At 38.9% G+C, this 18,507-nt stretch overlaps 1 protein-coding gene across 2 annotated transcripts; it reads left to right on the top strand.

Moving 5' to 3' along the window:
• The first annotated feature begins 4,511 nt into the window (after positions 1 to 4,511).
• On the top strand, positions 4,512 to 15,172 carry LOC120931675 (carboxypeptidase A1-like). Of its 2 annotated transcripts, XM_040343332.1 has the most exons (11): positions 4,512 to 4,619; positions 5,882 to 5,963; positions 6,451 to 6,585; positions 9,494 to 9,598; positions 9,845 to 9,946; positions 11,844 to 11,942; positions 12,587 to 12,697; positions 12,820 to 12,910; positions 14,245 to 14,444; positions 14,661 to 14,745; positions 14,979 to 15,172. In XM_040343332.1, the coding sequence occupies exons 1-11, from the start codon at positions 4,555 to 4,557 to the stop codon at positions 15,164 to 15,166; spliced, it is 1,263 nt and encodes a 420-aa protein (XP_040199266.1). In that variant the 5' UTR covers positions 4,512 to 4,554; the 3' UTR covers positions 15,167 to 15,172. The 2 variants fall into 2 exon arrangements, with proteins under 2 accessions (XP_040199266.1, XP_040199267.1); XM_040343333.1 differs by lacking the exon at positions 6,451 to 6,585.
• Positions 15,173 to 18,507: the final 3,335 nt, after the last annotated feature.

The following is an 18,507-nucleotide window of genomic DNA, read 5'->3' as shown; positions in this document are numbered from 1 at the left end:
AGATAATACCAGACACCTCCAAAATAGTTGTCCCCAGTGGTCTCTTTAAGATGGCCGTTGCACTTCCATTTTATTAACCACTTAAGCCCCGGACCATTATGCAGCTAAAGGACCAGGCCCCGTTTTTGCAATTCGGCACTGCGTTGCGTTAACTGACAATTGCGCGGTCATGCGACGTGGCTCCCAAACAAAATTGATGTCCTTTTTTTCCCACAAATAGAGCTTGCTTTTGATGGTATTTGATCACCTCTGCGTTTTTTTTTTTGCCATATAAACAAAAATAGAGTGCCAAATTTGAAAAAAAATCCAAATTTTTTACATTTTGCTATAACAAACATCCCCCAAAAATATATAAAAAAAAGTTTTTTTTCCCTCAGTTTAGGCTGATGCATATTCTTCTACATATTTTTAGTAAAAAAAATTGCAATAAGCGTTTATTGATTGGTTTGACTTTTTACTAGTAATGATGGCGATCATTAATTTTTATCGTGACTGTGACATTATGGTGGACACATCGGACACTTTTGACTCCATTTTGGGACCATTGTCATTTTTACACTGATCAGTGCTATAAAATGCACTGATAACTGTAAAAATGCCACTGGCAGTGAATTAATAATAATAAATAAGTAATGAATAAATAAATAAGAAAAAAATAAAAATAAAGAAGGAAAGAGACGGAGAGCTAAAAAGGAGGAATGATGGAGAGGAGGTCAGCTGAAGATCCCCAGAGTGAATCCATATAGGTTGCTACTTTTCCATCCCCCCGGAAGCAAACCCCTCAAGGAAAGGCTTGAAAGAAACGGCCTTGTTGAGTCCCGGGGGGGGGGTGTGTGTGGCCCTCAAAGTATATATCCAGTGTAGCTCATGCTGGAGGAGATCTTTGTTCCAACCTCTTCCCCTGGAGTTAGGATGGATACGATCCAAAATTAGAAACAAAATTTAGGGAAATTTTCCCTGATGGACAATAGTTGTGTGTCTACCCAAAGGTAGATGAGGATTACAGGTCTGCATGCTTTTAATATGTCGGTAAGCTCGCTTCCAAAATTTGATCTTGGTCTTACCGACATAAAAGCAACCGCAGTCACATCTCAACATACAGATCACCCCAAACGTCCTGCAGTTTGCAAAATGTTTGGGTCGAAAGACCCTGCCATCAGGTACAATTGGTTTCCTTTTGGTATACATGCACCTGCAATAGCCACAAGAACCACACATGAAAGTGCCTCTGTATTTGCAATGTTTCATGCCTGAGTCACCTTTATATTAATTTTTCACTAATTTGTTAGCAATTTATGTAGCTCTCTTAAATGTAAAGAGAGGAACTCGGAAATCGACACAGAGATGGGTTCCTTGTTAGCACATTCCAAAATTTGGAAACAATTTTCCTAATCTCGACATATTGGTTACAATATTTTGTGATAATTCTCAAAGTATTATCCTGACTGGGAGACTTATGGGAATACAGAAGATCATGTCGAGTGTGTGATTTAGCACATCTAAAATCTTTCTTAAGGGAGGTATGGGAATAGCCCCTCTGCAGCAATCTATTACGCAGCTTGTAGGCCTCAACTGTAAAGGTGTCATCATTAGTACAGTTGTGTCTCACTCTGAGATATTGGATGTAGGGGATAGATCTTACTAAGGTCTGAGGATGAAAGCTTGAGGCATGCCTATTGCCTGCTGTGACCTTGCGGTACAGACAGCTGCAGAGGGTGCCATCATCCCCCCCCCTGGAAACCTTCACATTGAGAAAAGAAATACGATAAGCACTAGAAGACATAGTAAATGTCAAATTGAAGTCATTCCTGTTCATTCTCTCCAGACATCGAGACAACAATTCCAGGGGGTCATGCCACGTGGTGAAAACGTGGTTGATATATCTAAACCATAATAGAAAATGGTCAGTGTATATCGACAAGGCCTCGTCAGTGAGGAACATGTAATCCCACTCCCCCAGGTACAGGTTGGCATATGACGGGGCACAGCATGTCCCCATCGCCACCCCCTGCACTTGGAGGCAGTGGGAGCCATTAAAAGTGAAAATATTGTGTAAAATATAATCAAGAAGGCACAGGATAAATTCATTGTAGCCCCAATCCTGATCCCCGCTTTGGAAGATAATGTGGTAGATCCACAAAAGGATTGCGCCAGCATATCTATTGATACCCCGGCGTAATTTGAAATTTTTGTATCCACAAAACAAGATACGACGGCATCTGGGGCATGCCGTCAGATCTTAAATGCAATTTTTTGGCGTCCGCTAGGTGGCGTTTCCGCATCGAGTATGCAAATTAGCTATTTCCGACGATCCACGAACGAGTTCACATCTCCACGCCGAAAGCCGAAACGCCGTACGCTTGAAGCTCAAAACAAGTCCCGGACCCTTTTTTTCAGGCGGCTTCGGCGTTCGGCATAGCCGACAATGTTTAATCACCCCTCCGGCGTATTTTAGGCTAAAAAACAATGCGTTTTGTTGCGGCAAATCACGGGACAAAACGCCTCAATTTGTTGCGGCAAATCGCGGTACAATACGCCGCGTTCAGGTGTGAATGCAGCCGAAAGAGCTTCCACATCTATGAACATAATAATGCCAGAAAGTGATTTTTGTCATCCATACCCAGTTTTTTATATATTTTTTGAATGACATGAAAAATTGTCCAAGTTGGCCTAAAGTGGAAGGAATTGGAACATTTCAAAACATTTGACACATGGTCAGATTTCCATCATATAAAAAGACACATCACATGTGCTGAATATACAATATTAGATGGGTTTACTATACCCCCAGATTAAATAATAACTTGCATTTTAAAAATGTTATAGTCTAATTAACTACATGAGATAAACCTTCTAGCCATACAGTACTTTTTACAGATGAAATCAACCTTGGATATACCTCTATATAAATTCATATAAAACATCTATTATAAGTGAGGTGGGCAAAGCTAAAGGGTGTGCTTCATTACATGCCAATCTCTTTCTTAAAATGTGAACATTACCACACCACAAACACATAGATGGTTATCATTGCAAAAAAAAATATCCTATTTTTACGCAGGTTTAACAAATCTTTGCACTTGCCTCCGATCTGAGCTTAGCCGGCTGACGTCATCATGCAAGCTTGTTGTTCTGTGTATTACAAGCTGTATACATCTCTTTCTTTGAAAGAACCTATCAGTTATTTTATTAACAATTCTCCCATTCATACAGGACATGACATTGCTAAGGAAGTGATTATCTAAATAGTGTGGTGGTCCATGTGTTAGATTCTCAGGATGGTCTATGGGGCCTAATGGCCTCTTTAAAGGAGGTCTTAAGTTTTTGGTAAGAGGCTTGTATTTGCAGTGGTGAAGTTGCCACATGTGCATATCATTTACACATGTGCACCCATTGGATATGGACTTTTGGTATAGTAAGATTTTTTTCTACATTGTTTAAAAAAAAATACATCACTTTCACTATACACTGTTTAGTGATTTTGTTGTTTACACTGTTAGTGTTATTGATTGTATGTTCAAAAGGGATGCACAACATATTAATGCTTAGGGTTTTGATGATATCTTGCATTTGGATATTTTTGTGAGTGCAGCGCCCACAACAGTATTTGTAATTTTCACATACATCACCTAGAGTTATTCTCTTAAAGCGGTAGTAAGCTCTGTCATTGATACTACATGTAATCATTATATCAAACAAACTACTTGTTTGCAATTAAAAACCTGCTAATAGTATGCTTCAAAATTGTTCATATTTTTCCAAATAAAGAGATTGTAAAATGATCCTGCTTGTTCCTAGCCACCACCATCACAACTGAGGTCTTCCACATTTGTGCAGTACCTTATTTTCACCCTCAGTATGGTTCTCTGACCGTAATCCCGCGCATGTGCACTATTCGCCTTATCCAAGCCTCAATGAGGAAGGAGTAGGAAGAAGTCTCACATGTGCTCGGGGCTGACGATAACAGTAGCAAATGAGGCAGCCCCGGCATAGACCCAGCATTTTTCCATCAAGATAAGCTTGCCGGAAAATTAGGGCTAAGGGCGCATGCGCGGGTGACGTAATTTAAAGGAAAAACAAAGATTACTCGGAAAGGAAGCTGGTAAGAGCAGAATAACAAGTCACAATAAATAACATAGCCTGCTATTATTAATTTAGAGAAAAGTGATAAGAATGGGTATACAACGGCTTTAATATATAGCTCACAAATCTTTGTCAGGAATTCATCAATCATAATTAATTCAATATCTGTCTTACACATTCAACTTATGATGGAATACAAGATAGTTTATTTAAACATGCTACTGTAAGTGCTCCACCGTGCTGCAAAAGAAAAAAAACAATAGTGAAGAGGGCCTCTTGATAAAAGAGAACTTACATATAGTAACCTGGCTAACAGCTGCTATGTTCCCATCATATTAATCAGGTATGTGTGGGAATAAAATCAGGTGCTCTTCAGCCAATGCCAGTAAATTTGGCAGCACAGTGCAATATCCGAACAGACAAGAGTATAAATATAACGGCCTGGATGGTAAACATTTGAAGCATTCCAAGATGAAGGGTGCACTGGTATTCCTTGCCTTGGTGGCTGCCGTCTACGGTGCCGTGGATTTCAGTGGGTATGTAGAAAATTGCTAAAATATAAAAGTTCATGTATTCAAACCTCTAGCATAGTGTTGACAGGCTTTGGGCTTGTGTTGTTGGGCAAATGCAGTGCACTTTAAATATAATTTAAAGAAGCTTTTGAGATCAATCAGAATTAATTGACTGGTGCATTGGCCTGCCCTATCTATATGATCTGCATTTGACCTATTTCAAGTTAATCAGAAGGATAGTGGAACAGAATCACAAATATATTTGCAGTAAAAATGTTCTTATAAATTGATTTCAATTGTATATTTACCTTCTTGTTCAGAACTGTGTAGTAGGTTGCCATTTCTGAACTATCTTACTGGAAATGTTTGTTTCCAGGCTATCACTAGCTTTATTAATGTGCATTTAATTTTTCCTGCATAAACAGCTATATTGGAATTTAAAATAACTTGAGGTTAAAAAAACAAATCTGCAGTATTACCGTATATACTCGAGTATAAGCCAAGTTTTTCCGAAAAAAAGATTTGTGCTGAAAATGCCCCCCTCGGTTTATACTCGAGTCACCATTTTGTGCCTGATTTTGTGCCTGATCTTCCAGACTTTGGAGACCTGGTACCGGTAGGTCTCCTGGACCCCAAACTTGGCACACATGTAGCCCCACTCTTCCTCTACAAGTGTGCAATGTTTGTTGTCTGGGTGACCTACGGTCGGGCAGCACCGTATTTCAGAAGCCGGGCACCCCTTCCATAGACTCGGTAATTTCTCTGGTGAGTTGGGGACCCCTTCCTGATTGGACCTTGGCACACATGTAGCCTAATTTCTCCTCTACAAGTGTGCAAAGTTTGTTGTCTTGGGGACCTACAGCTGGGTAACACCGATTTTTCAAAGCCGGGCACCCCTTCCATGGACTCCAATGTTAAACGTGAGTCTAGTCATGGACACAGTGAGGCATGGGCACAATGAGGCATGGACACATTGAGGCATGGACACAGTGAGGCATGCACATGGACACATGGACACAGTGAGGCAAAGTAAGGCACAGTGAGGCATGCAGATGGACACCCTTGGCTTATACTCGAGTCAATACGTTTTCCCATTTTTGTGTGGTAATATTAGGTGCCTCGGCTTATATTCGGGTCGGCTTATACTCGAGTATATACAGTACATAAAATCAATCCATTTTTAATCTTGAGATTTGCTCCATCAGCATTGTCATCACAAAGTCTTCAGTTTACCTGTCTTAACAGTGTTAATGTGTAATTTGCATTATTATTTTATCTACTTGCAGACAACAAGTCCTGAGAATTCTTCCTATCAGTGAGGATGAAGTAAGCGTGGTCCGGGAGCTGGAAAACTTTGAGGACCTGGGGGTAATTACATAACTTTTTTCATCCTTCCAAATTGACATGTGTGCATATACAATATAGATATATATATATATATATATATATATATATATATATATATATATATATATATATATATATATACACACACACACACATACTGTACATACTGTACATACCAATATAGTAGGTCTTTGAAAAGAAAATAGAAGTATTAGTAAGGTTGTTTTATTAAATTTTTAAAACAAGCTAAATATTATTTATCTTCCCTTTTCAAAGAACTACAAATGCCTACTACCAGTATATATTGTGTTAAATGCTGGTACCTTGTGGGGGTGTGTCTGTTTGTAACTTTTACTTTTTCTTTCAAATTGTGTATTTTCAAGGCCCAACAGGGTTTTATATATAGTTTGATTTGATAATCACATAAATAATTGTGGGACTGGGAACTTTGGGTGCATATTTTTTTTAAATAATGCTGCTAACAAAATCTTTACTGTATGTCTTGCAGCTTGACTTCTGGACATCACCCTCACATGCCAAAAGACACATTGACATCCGTGTGCCATTCTACAGCCTCCAGGATGTCAAGGTCTACCTGGAGTCCAACAACATTCAATACAGTATCATGATCCAGGACTTGCAGGTGACTGATAACACAATCATTAAGAGAGGCTCTGTCTTGATATAATTTGGAAATAAAAAAATAACAACATTTCCGCATGATCTAATAAGATGAAGTGAAAATGTTGATAAAAGCCAATAGAATAATGTCTTAATTAAAAATGCCTGTTGAACTGCTAGTAGGCAGGGGCATACCACAAATTACTTTACTTTGTTTTGACATCTATTTCTAAGAATATTTTTGTCATTTTTAAGTCATTACTGAGAAAATATTTAATTGCATGCTATTTCCACAAGACCAACACTAGACTTCTTCCAAAAATGCTATTTAACCGGCTAATATGGCTTGAGATATTTCTGAGTTACTTGCCAAGAACAGTTTCAAAAATCAGTTTTAAGTTCAGTTACTGCATGCTTGTTCAAGGTCAATGAATCCGGCAGAAACAAAAGTAGAGATAGCCAAGCCAGGCAACTGGAAAATTAGAACCTGCTCTATTTTTTCCCGTCATGTTTCCCGTCAGTCTTTTTACTTACCTAAGCCCAGAATTTCCTTGGGAGCGATCCTGCGTCTCTCTCACCACGGCTTCTCGGCTCTTCATTGGATAGATTGATAGCAGCTCAGCCAAAGCGGCCCCCGCTGCTTTTAATTAAATCCAATGACGTGGCCACCGGGGGCAGGGCCGAGTCATACACCCTGCGGCTATGGGCGCCGAGTGTATGACATGGGAGTGCACCCGCAAGGTAACCCGCTCGGGAGAGAGCTTCCCCTAGGGGGTTATCTATTGCGGGGAGGAGCCGCAAGAGACGCTGTGGGACCCCAGAAGAGAATGATCGGGGCCACTCCGTGCAAAACACACTACACAGTGGAGGTAAGTATGATATGTTTGTTATTTAAAAAAGACAGGAGTAAGGGACGTATATACCCTAGCTTTGTTCTTTACCTGTAGATTTTTTACCTACTAATAGTAGGTGATTTGTGAACAGGCCCAGACATTGTAAGCAGCCTTGGATTTTCCTGCTAGGTCCGCTTTATCAAGTCAGTGTATAAAATATTTGCTGTACGAATGTGATAAGATAGGATTTATTGTTAAATGAGAAACAAATTCACAATGAAATTACATTTCTACTTCTATTATTCATACACTGCAATCATAAAACTGCATATTTACTATTAATATTTGAATTATACCAAAAATATTAAAAATGTCCCTGTATTTGAAAATAAAAAACAACAAAATGATAACATAAGAATATATGACCTATTTCATTGCATACCTGCATTAATTTCCCTGTTTTCATCATCCTAAAACACCTCCTAGATGTCAATTATTCAAAGAAATGACAGTCAGGATGGGTCTGGTCTCTCACTATTTATTTTCTGTCCTTCCAAAGCAGCGAGTCTTGTAGATTTCATAAAGTAGAGACAAGTTCACCCCCTACAAATTTCTGTGCTGTTTGAACCATTCTCTTTAGACCATTTGTGTCTGCCCACATACAGTTCATACAATATGTTAATATACTCTCAATGGCAGAACGATAGAAAGTCTCTAGCAGCTTCTTTTCCAAGCCACTCTTCCTAAGAAGTCTTAAAAATGTTTAATGTTGTGATTTTTTAATGATGGCTTTGACATTCATTGCCCATAACAAGTTTTCAGAAATGTATATTCCCAGAAACTGAAGGGCTGAGACCTGCTCCACGCACACACGCCTTTATAAAAAAAAGCAGTATGAATTTTAGCGGAGTTCCAGGCATAATTTTTTTTTTTTTTGCAGTCTCAATTACATTATTATGAATATTCATTAAAACATATTAATAAAGCACGATCAGTACATAAACAGTTGCAAAAACTTACCTGATATCATCTCAGGGATCTTGTGTCTGTTTCCATCATAGCTGTGGGCATTATGAAGCCCAGTTCATGCTTCTTCCTGGATTTTCCAAGAGAGGTGCATGCTGGGGTTTTTAGGCACAGTAATGCCCAGAGACTCCTGGGAAATGAGTGTCATCATTTCCCAGGAGGCAATGGGGTCTGAGGACAGGAAGTTCTACCACCTTGGACTAGGAACTAGGCTTATTACAAAATCTGCCTAGTTAAAGCCATATAGAAGTGAGTAAAAAATGTTTTTTTAGATTTTTTTTTACATTAAAGGCAAGCTGTTCAAAAAAAAAGTTTGTTTTTAGGGTGGAACTTCGCTTTAAGGCCTGTTCCTTCTGAAATCTAGGAACACTAGCAGATCCCCAACAAACATTTCCATATTTTGTGTAATTCAATCACCTCTTATGATCATAAGCACTAAAATGTTTTATTTTTTTACTACCTTAACCAGTGAAAAATGCATTTTCCCTAGATGGTGCTTAAAATCATAGGAGATGCAACGTAATAATAATTATGTTACACAAATTTTGGGGCTGTTTCTCACATTCAAACAGCAACATTTGTATACATAGACCTAGAAGAAAAAATCAAGTCAGGTTGGTATAATAAAGAAGTGTGCTGTTTTTTTCAAATCTTCATCTGAAAAAATGCATGAGAATTTAAAGTGCAAATGCCAATGAGAATGATGCATATACATGGGGTTTAATGGTGGAGTTGCTTTTTTTTTTTTACCCAATATATTTACTTATTGATATGTGTTTATTTTGATAACTGATTATTTATCTTGTAGTGTTAACAATTTTACATAATGGTGGTGTTATCATCTAGTACTTTTCATGTATCTCTGTAAAAAATAAAAAATATATTTTAATTGTGTTCATTTACTTTTTGTTTATCAGCCATCATTAAATACATTTGTGGTAATATGTTGCTGCAGGAAAAGGCTGAGTAGAATTTTCTTTTACACTTCTTGGAATATATTACTGTAATATAAAATATAAATAATTTTTTACAAGTTTGAATACATGATCCTCTATTTTTATATTATGACAGGCTTTGCTGGATGAAGAACAGAGAGAAATGAAGTTTGGTCGTTCTATGGAAAATACCCGTTCCACTGACGCCTTTAACTATGCCGCCTACCATACCTTCGATGAGGTATGAGATTGTGTTTAACTTTGTAAAGAAACATTTAGCTTGTCATAGCTGAATGGACAGTCATTGTAACCAATAAATGATCATCTATTATCAAAATCTTACAACCTGACAACTTGGTGATCTTTCTCCCTGCGTTGTACCCAACCATACATGGACAACTGTTTTCATACATCATAGTTTCTTACTCTGATCTATCATATGACTGTGTTTTTGAAAATGGTACACATCTATTATGTGTTCCTTCAGATTAACAACTTTATTGACGCACTGGTGGCTGAAAACCCTGGCTTAGTGAGCAAGATTGAGATCGGCAAGAGCTATGAAGGTCGCCCACTCAATGTCCTCAAGGTAAGTGATATAATGGTTTTTGAAAATGAATTTATGTTGTAGTAAATTGAAAATTATGGGCCAGATTCATAGAAGAAATACGCCGGAGTATCTACTGATACTCCGGCGTATTTTCAAATTTGCCGCGTCGTATCTTAATTTGTGATTCACAAACAAGATACGACGGCATTTGGCTAAGATCCGACAGGCTTACGGCTTCGTACGCCTTCGGATCTTAGGCTGCAATACTTCGGCCGCCACTGGGTGGAGTTCGCATTGTTTTCCAGCGTCGGGTAGGCAAATTAGCTTTTACGGCGATCCACGAAGCTACTCGCGTGCGTTACGTCGTCACAAATCATTTTTTCCCGTCGCAAAGTTAAGCCTGCTTTTTCAAGGCTTAACTTTACACCAGCCATGTTAAAGTATGGCCGTCGTTCCAGCGTCAAATTTTAAATTTCGTCGTCATTCACAAACACGTCGGGGCGCCGCAATTTCGCGCAAAGCACGTTGGGAAATTTACTAACGGAGCATGCGCAGAACGTTCGGCGCGGGAGCTCGCCTAATTTAAATGGTACACGCCCCATTTGAATTAGGCGGGCTTGCGCCGGACGGCTTTACGTTACACCGCCGTAAATTTACACGCAAGTGCTTGGTGAATCAGGCACTTGCGCTGAAAACTTGCGGTGGTGTAACGTAAAGACGATACGTTACGCCGCCGCGATTCTTTCTGAATCTGGCCCTATGTTGTTTCTATTGAAGACATACGTTCTTGTGTAGTAGGGTCAATGATTGTAGCATGCAGTGTAAAAAAGAGAAAAAAGGTAAGCTAAAATGCAAATTTTAAAAGTTTTTTCATCTTCAAGTTTTACTTCAGTGACAGAAAGAACCTGGTAAGATAAGGCAACCTTAGCTTTCTTATAGTTATTGGAGACCCCAGTAGTATTACGTATCTGCCATATTTTCTGGCTTTATTCTTGCTTGACTGGCTGCTTTTATTCACATTTGATATATTATAAAATAAATAGGAAATGCAGAAGACAGAATGAGAGTTTCCGATATTAGCTGTAGCCATAGGTGTGCACAGGGGGTGTGCCAGGTGTGCCTGGGTACACCCTAATCACTCTGTGCGGTGCTGACTCCCCCTACTGCCCGGACATCCCCCGTGTTGCCCCCCCTCTGCATTGCTGCTGGCTTCTTTTCTCTTCTCTCCTCTCATCTGCTATGGGAGATGTTTCAGGTAGGAGAGTGGGGGAAAGGGCGAGTCAATATGTAATTTACCAGCCCCTTTCTTTTCTAAATGAACACACTCACTCTTTGTGTTCATTTACAAACTGAAGCATAGTAAACACGGTTTGTGCTTTGGGGTGCACACCCTAATGCAATAGGCTGCGCACACCTATGGCTGTAGCTGCCATGCAGGACTGAGAACTAGCCATGAAGATTTCCCTCCCAAAGTTCCCAAGATACTAGACTTTGTACAATGGTTTACCTCTCCATCAACCAAAAACTGGGATCTGAGTTTTTGGGCGACTAACTCTGTAAGAATCTGTACACAAAGTATATTTACCAGAATAGGGTTGTCAAAATTCTACTGTATATATATATATGTATATATATATATATATATATATATATATATATATATATATATACAGATAGGGATGACAGATCTTTATTTATATATATATATATATATATATATATATATATATATATATATATATATATATATATATATATATATATATATAATAGGAATGTCAGATTCATGTAATGAAGTTTTCAGCATTCAACAGACCTTATTCACATGATCATAAAATAGATCATATTGTAGTACTTTCTGGTACTGATTGTTTGCCAAATGGCATGTGCTGTCAAATATTGTTTTTGTCAAAAAATGTGTTGCTTTCTTTTTTAGTTTAGTACTGGAGCCAACCGTCCTGCTTTCTGGATTGATACTGGAATTCATTCCCGCGAGTGGGTAACACAGGCCAGTGGAGTATGGACTGCTAAAAAGGTAAATACCCATTACTTCTATATTTCTTATTCTGGGTTAGAGTGGTGTATGATTAGGGCACACATTTTGAGTATGACGCTAAACTAGTCTGCCAACACAAACTATGTTACTGGTTTAGGTTATGGTTAGGGAGCCTGAAGTACTGTGAAGTACTGATATGAGAGTTTTGTGATCATGTCCTCATCTGAAAATGTTAATAGCCTGGCTAGCCGTCCAATCCTTCATCTTTGTTATTGAGTACGTGACCTGGAATTACTATGCAGTTTCCAAGTTATGACTTATTAGGCTTCTTAATTGTCTCAGGTTAGTAGTAAAGCTTGATGATCAGAATAATAGCCAATCAACCAGTGGTTTCAGAAACGATGACAGGAATGGCATCTGAGGTATTCTTTCATGACAGGTTCATTTTAACCAAGCAGAATAAAAAAAATAAAAAAATAAACAAGGTCTTTTTCGAAAGTAAAATGTATTGATAAAATGACAATAGAAGAAATTGAAACAAACTGATGCTTTTATCAGGAAGTGGAAAAAAGTAGAGCATTCCTTTAAAAACATGGTGACTGTACCCATAATAAAAAAAAGTCAAATAAAAGTAATGCATAAAAAGAATATATGTTGATCTCTTTATGTGTCTTCCTATGCAGATTGTCTCAGATTATGGCAAAGATGCCTCTCTCACTGCCACCCTGAACAAACTGGATATCTACTTGGAAATTGTCACCAACCCTGATGGCTATGTTTACTCCCACACCACGGTAACTATGATGTGTTCTCTTTTGTGTTCTTCATCATTTTACAATAAATGATGTATGTACTTTATATCATCAGCAAGAACTTTAGCATTTGCCTACTAAATAATCCATCTTTCTTGTTATAGAACCGTATGTGGCGTAAGACCAGATCCCCTAACACTGGCTCTACCTGTGCAGGAACTGACCCCAACAGAAACTGGGATGCTGGCTTTGGAGGTAACATTTACTGGTTTCCCTTGTCAATATCTATGAATAAATTCATTTTGAATAGAACACTTTAAACAAGAGGCTAAAGCTAGTAGCGGTAGGGGAAGGGTTTGATGTGTCAAAAGATGAATAGCTAAACATCCTTTAGAATATAAATGTTACAATGGGAATCGGATTTAAACACTTCATTTACTCTGGAGCAATGGGATACCATTTTCATTAACCTCCATAGATGTACCAAAACAACATCTATCAGAGAATCAGCTATTAAATTGCTCTATAGATGGTATCTTACACCGGCTAAACTTAATTCATTTTATCCTTCACTGTCTCCACTGTGCTTTAGGGGATGTCCCAACCATGGTACGCTATTGCATATATTTTGGGACTGTCCCCATTTAAAGGACACTTGGCACACGGCCAGCATTGTGATTGACAAGATTGCCGGCCGTAGGATCCCTCTTACACCCCTAATCTGCCTCTTATTCTGCCCTATTCAGGATATTCCAACATCAAGCACAAGGCTTATCCACACATTTCTCACCTCCATATATTGGGCCATAGCCTTTAATTGGCGCTCCACTTTGGTACCCTGGCCACAGATTCTCAACCGTATGACAAACATCAAACTCTCAGAGAGAATTCACCATACGCTATATGATTCTATGCCCCAGTATCAAAAAAATGGTCTCTCTGGGACACCACACTTCTGGTTTAAGATTAACTATTACTAACCATAACCCTTTCTTCCTATACAATGTTAATTATCAATGATACTTGTATACATTCCTGTACCATCATTGTTATTTTTTTTGTACCTTGACCTTTTCTACAATAAAATCGTTTGTAAACAAAAAAAAAGAATATAAATTTAGCCATGGCATTTTTCATTGCTGTTCATTTTGCTTTCACCAGAGCATCCACAATCAGTTTAAGGAATTACATATTACATGTAATGTACATTTTAAAAGGAGGATGCCTACATCCCACTAAAAAAATTGTTTTCAATTTTAAAAAGAGTGAGGAAGTTCCATTACATCCTGACCTACAACAAGACACAAGGGCATAGCTCCTCACTGAGTACAAATATGACAAAGGTTGTATTTGTGTTGCAGATATTTTCTTCATCTCCTCTTCCCCTATTACCAGGAAATGTAGTAAGGGGAACTCCGTACATCAGTAAAATCTAGAAAGAGGTTCTAATCCTTTCCACTCTATCCAAAACAAAAATATTGGCTGGACTGGGACTTTAAACAGTCAATGAAGAATATAATAATTTAAAAACACAAACGAATAGAAAAGCAGAAATATTAAAATTGATGAATTGTTGAATTGTTCACCAGGTGGTGGATCCAGCAGCAACCCTTGCTCTGAGACCTACAGAGGACGTGCTGCCGAATCTGAGTCAGAAGTTAAGGCTATTGTGAACTTTGTGAAGAGCCATGGCAATATCAAGGGATTTGTTTCAATCCACAGCTATTCTCAGATGCTTCTCTACCCTTATGGATATACTACGGTTCCTGCCAGTAACCAAGCTGAACTGGTATGCTCAATGAGCTTTACTTTACTTATCAATATTTCTATTTACTATCTATCTATCTACTTCTATCTACTACTATCTACTATCTACTACTACTATCTACTATCTACTATCTATCTACTTCAATGACAGTCAACATATTTTGCCTTCAAAAGTTGCTTCTAGTACTAAAATGTCTGGAATCAATTTCTAAAAATGTTTTTCCTTTTTTCTGTACAGCATGCAGTGTCTAGAAATGCAATTAACGCTTTGGCCTCCCTCTATGGCACCTCATACGAATATGGAAGCATCATCACCACCATCTGTAAGTATTTCCTTAAAATACTTTGCATTGCCTCAGTGCCAGTTAAAGTGGCAGAGAATCCTTTTTTGATATCTTGTGAAATCTAATACTGATCATGCTGTTTGACTGTATATTTTCTCTCTGCTCTATCTGGCATATACTGTAAGATCATTTTAAAATTGCTTTTAAATTCAAAATCTTTAGAATTTCCAGAACCATCAGCAATAGTTTTTTTTTTTCATTTTTCTTTGCAGACCAAGCCAGTGGTGGAACCATTGATTGGACCTACAACCAGGGTATTAAGCACTCCTATACGTTTGAGCTTCGTGACACTGGTCGCTATGGATTTGCTCTTCCAGCTAACCAGATCATCCCCACTGCTGAGGAGACCTGGCTGGCTCTTACTGTTCTTATCAATCACACCCGTGACAATCCCTATTAAACTATATTATAGTATGTACAATAAAAATTCATAACCATCCTAAACTGACTTGAGTTTGCTTTTACTTTAAACGGAAACTTCGTTTTTAGTCAGATAAACAGTGATTTGGTCAGTTTTATTTTTTTTAGTTTGCAAGTATTTAAACTGATTTTGTATTTGTATAAATCGTTATCTTACACATAAACATTAAAAAAGAAGTTCACCTTTTAAAAAAAATTAAATAAATGCAGGTAAAAAAGTCTGGAAAGCATTATCCCTGCAATTAGTAGATTGTGTGTGCCATGTAGGACTCCTGAAGGCTTCTCAGTGTATGTCTGCTCGTACCTCGTATGGGCAGACAGATACACACTGACAGGAAAATAAATGAACTACCGGAGCGTTCAACAGTGCCCTGGTAGTTAATTGAAACTACAAGCCGATAGCCGCAAAGGCTGTCAGAAATTGTGGTTTCGCATTCAAAAAGGACTGTGAGTGAATGACGTGGCTGGGTGGGTGGAGCTTCGCTTGGCAATGTTGTTTTCAAATAGTGACAGCGAACGCCCAGGGAAGATGCCTGCCTGCTGTCAAGAGGGGAAGAGGCTGCAGCTGTTTGAACATGTTACACGTTCCACCCTAAATACAGATGTAACGTGTTCCAAAAGGTGAACTTATCCTTTAAAATATATCTAAACCCAAAACATGTTTTTAAATTTTGGATAGAGTGGTGAAGGGCTAGAAACTCTGTTAGGATTGTATTGCTGTGTACCTGATAGGCAGATTCACTTTCTCTATTTGTCATGCTAATCATTGTCACTGGGGATAAAAGTAGGAGAAATTCCAAAATGTTTAGGTTGTCAGAACAAGAACAGAGGGAAAATCTTTGTTTGAGGACACTTGTACCAGTGACAACGGTCTGAGAGAAAAAAAAAATGGACACAGGTTTTAACCATTCCCTGCACTATCCAAAATTATTCACGAAAAAAAGTTTAGATATACTTTAAACACACCTTCCCACATTTGCCCCATTTTGTTTTCAAAGCATACTAAGCTTTATAGTTAGAGAGCCCAAAACTGCCTTCTTGCTTGTTGGCCATCTGTGTCTCTGATAGGACAGAGGGAGGGGGTTGTATCACACTCTACGTCATTTATGTGTATTTAAGAACTGCTATCTCAGGCTTGAGAAAACTATTGCTCTTGCACAGAATTTGCTGTCTGCTGAAAGAAAAGATTACATTTGCAATTATAATATAATAATAAAAAAAAATTAACATATTTTATATTTTTAACCCTAAATGTTGAACATATTAAAGAAAATATATTTAAAAAAACTATATAGTACTTTCGCTTTAATGCTGCGTACACACGATAGGTTAGTCTGATGAAAACGGTCTGATGGACGTTTTAATCAGACCAAACCTATCGTGTGTGGGCCCCATAGGTTAAAAAAATAGAAACTTGTTTTAAAATTATCTGATGGATAAAAAACCTATAGAAAAAAACAATCGTCTGTGGGTACGTCCATTGGTTAAAAATCCATGCATGCTCAGAATCAAGTCGACGCATGCTTGGGAGCATTAAACTTTGTTTTTTTCAGCACGTCGTTGTGTTTTACGTCACCACGTTCTGAAACAATCGTTTTTTTAACTGATGGTGTGTAGGCGCGACGGACCATCAGTCAGCTTCATCGGATAACTGATGGAAAAATCCATCAGACCGTTTTCATCAGACTAACCTATCGTGTGTACAGGGCATTATAATTCATATGGACTCATAACTATACTGTTTTGGCCATTCTATCTATCTTTAGGTGTCAGGAAAAGCTAAAAGTGTGTTCCATCATATGCCATCCTGTTTCTTCGTTGGTGGCAGGCTATTTCAACGTTACCACAACACAAATACAGGGATGGCATCAGTGCATATGTAGCACTCCCTGCAGGAGCTGCTGATGTTGTTGGGTTCCTCTGTTCTGCCCTGACTCCTAAAACCTCTCAGTCCTCACTGAAACACTTAGTTAGAGGACCATTTAGGCCCAGATAACTTAAGTGTTAGTGATTCACAACTTCGTAACAATTCACAGGAAATTGCACCAGCCACACACCCCCCCCCCCCCCCCAACTTTACATTTTGATACAAGAAATGGTTAGAGACTGTGGACATGATGCAGGAGATGGTCAGAGACTGCAGGCATGATGCAGGAGATGGTAAGGAACTGTGAAAAGATGGTCAGAGATTGCTGTTCCAGGCTGCCTCTCACAAAAGATCACTCTATTTTTACGCTGGATTATTAGGTTTCAACTCATAGGGAAGAGAACACTTGTAGATCAATTCTGATTTAGAAGTTTACATGTATTATTTTTCTGCCCCCAAACCAGTCCATGTCACAGATGTTGGTTTTCAAGGTCAGTGTAACAGGGCCCAGGGCAAAGTTGCTGAACACTCTGCTGTATCATTTATGGCTTACCCAGTACAGGCTCCAGTGAGTAGGATGGTCAGTTAGCACCATGGGTAAGCCCAATGGTAGTGCAGCCCGACTGAGTCCCACCACTATGTGACATAACTGCGCACCCCTCCCCCTGTGCAGGCCCTTGTTAAGCTTCCCAACTCCCGAGGCCTCCCCGACGAGTCTGCCCAAACCCAGCCTGCAGTTCCAAAGTTGGTGTGCGGCCAAAGTTGGGTCTCTGCCTGCAGATACCAGCCTGGGAGACTGTAACAGTCTGGCAACCCTGTCCTACAGGGCAAGTGCCTTATGGCCAGTCTGGGCCTGCCTGACACCTCCAAACAGCGCTAGCCTTATACCCCCCAATGTGTGACACCCGGGGTGGACCACCACTGAATTAGGCCCAAACTAACAGATAGCTGATTAAGTAAATGTATTATATCAGAGCAGGTAAACAGTACAAGACATGGTATAAAGTATGGTAAGTAGAACATTTCCAAGCACTGGCCTGCAACAGGAAAGACTAACTGAACCGCAGCATTGTTGAACCAAGTCTTAACTGGAACAACTACTATTGAGCTAGATTGAACATATGTGGGTATTTGTAAAAGTTCCTGAGCAGAGTACCCTTTAAAGGCACAGTACCTGGTATGTTAATGCTAGCATTGGTTGGCTTGCAGTGGGGCCCATCTGTCAGCGGTGCTCAAGAGTCTATCCCTATAGGAGTAAAGGGTGTATAGCTGCTGGGCTGCTAAGCAATGAGTGATTTATATTGTGCAATGTATAACAAGGAATTAAACACTGTCCTTTCGTGACTCCTGATATGCAACCATCCATGTGCTTTGTGGTTATGGACATCAGGTTCCAGAGGTTCAGTCCCTCAGCTCTGTTTATACACTTATGGCACAGCCTCCTAGCTCCGGTT

Source organism: Rana temporaria, chromosome 3 (assembly GCF_905171775.1).
Source record: "Rana temporaria chromosome 3, aRanTem1.1, whole genome shotgun sequence".
Lineage (NCBI taxonomy): Eukaryota > Metazoa > Chordata > Amphibia > Anura > Ranidae > Rana > Rana temporaria.
The sequence above is the reverse complement of the archived record's forward strand: the minus strand, read 5'-3'. Positions and strand labels throughout refer to the sequence as shown.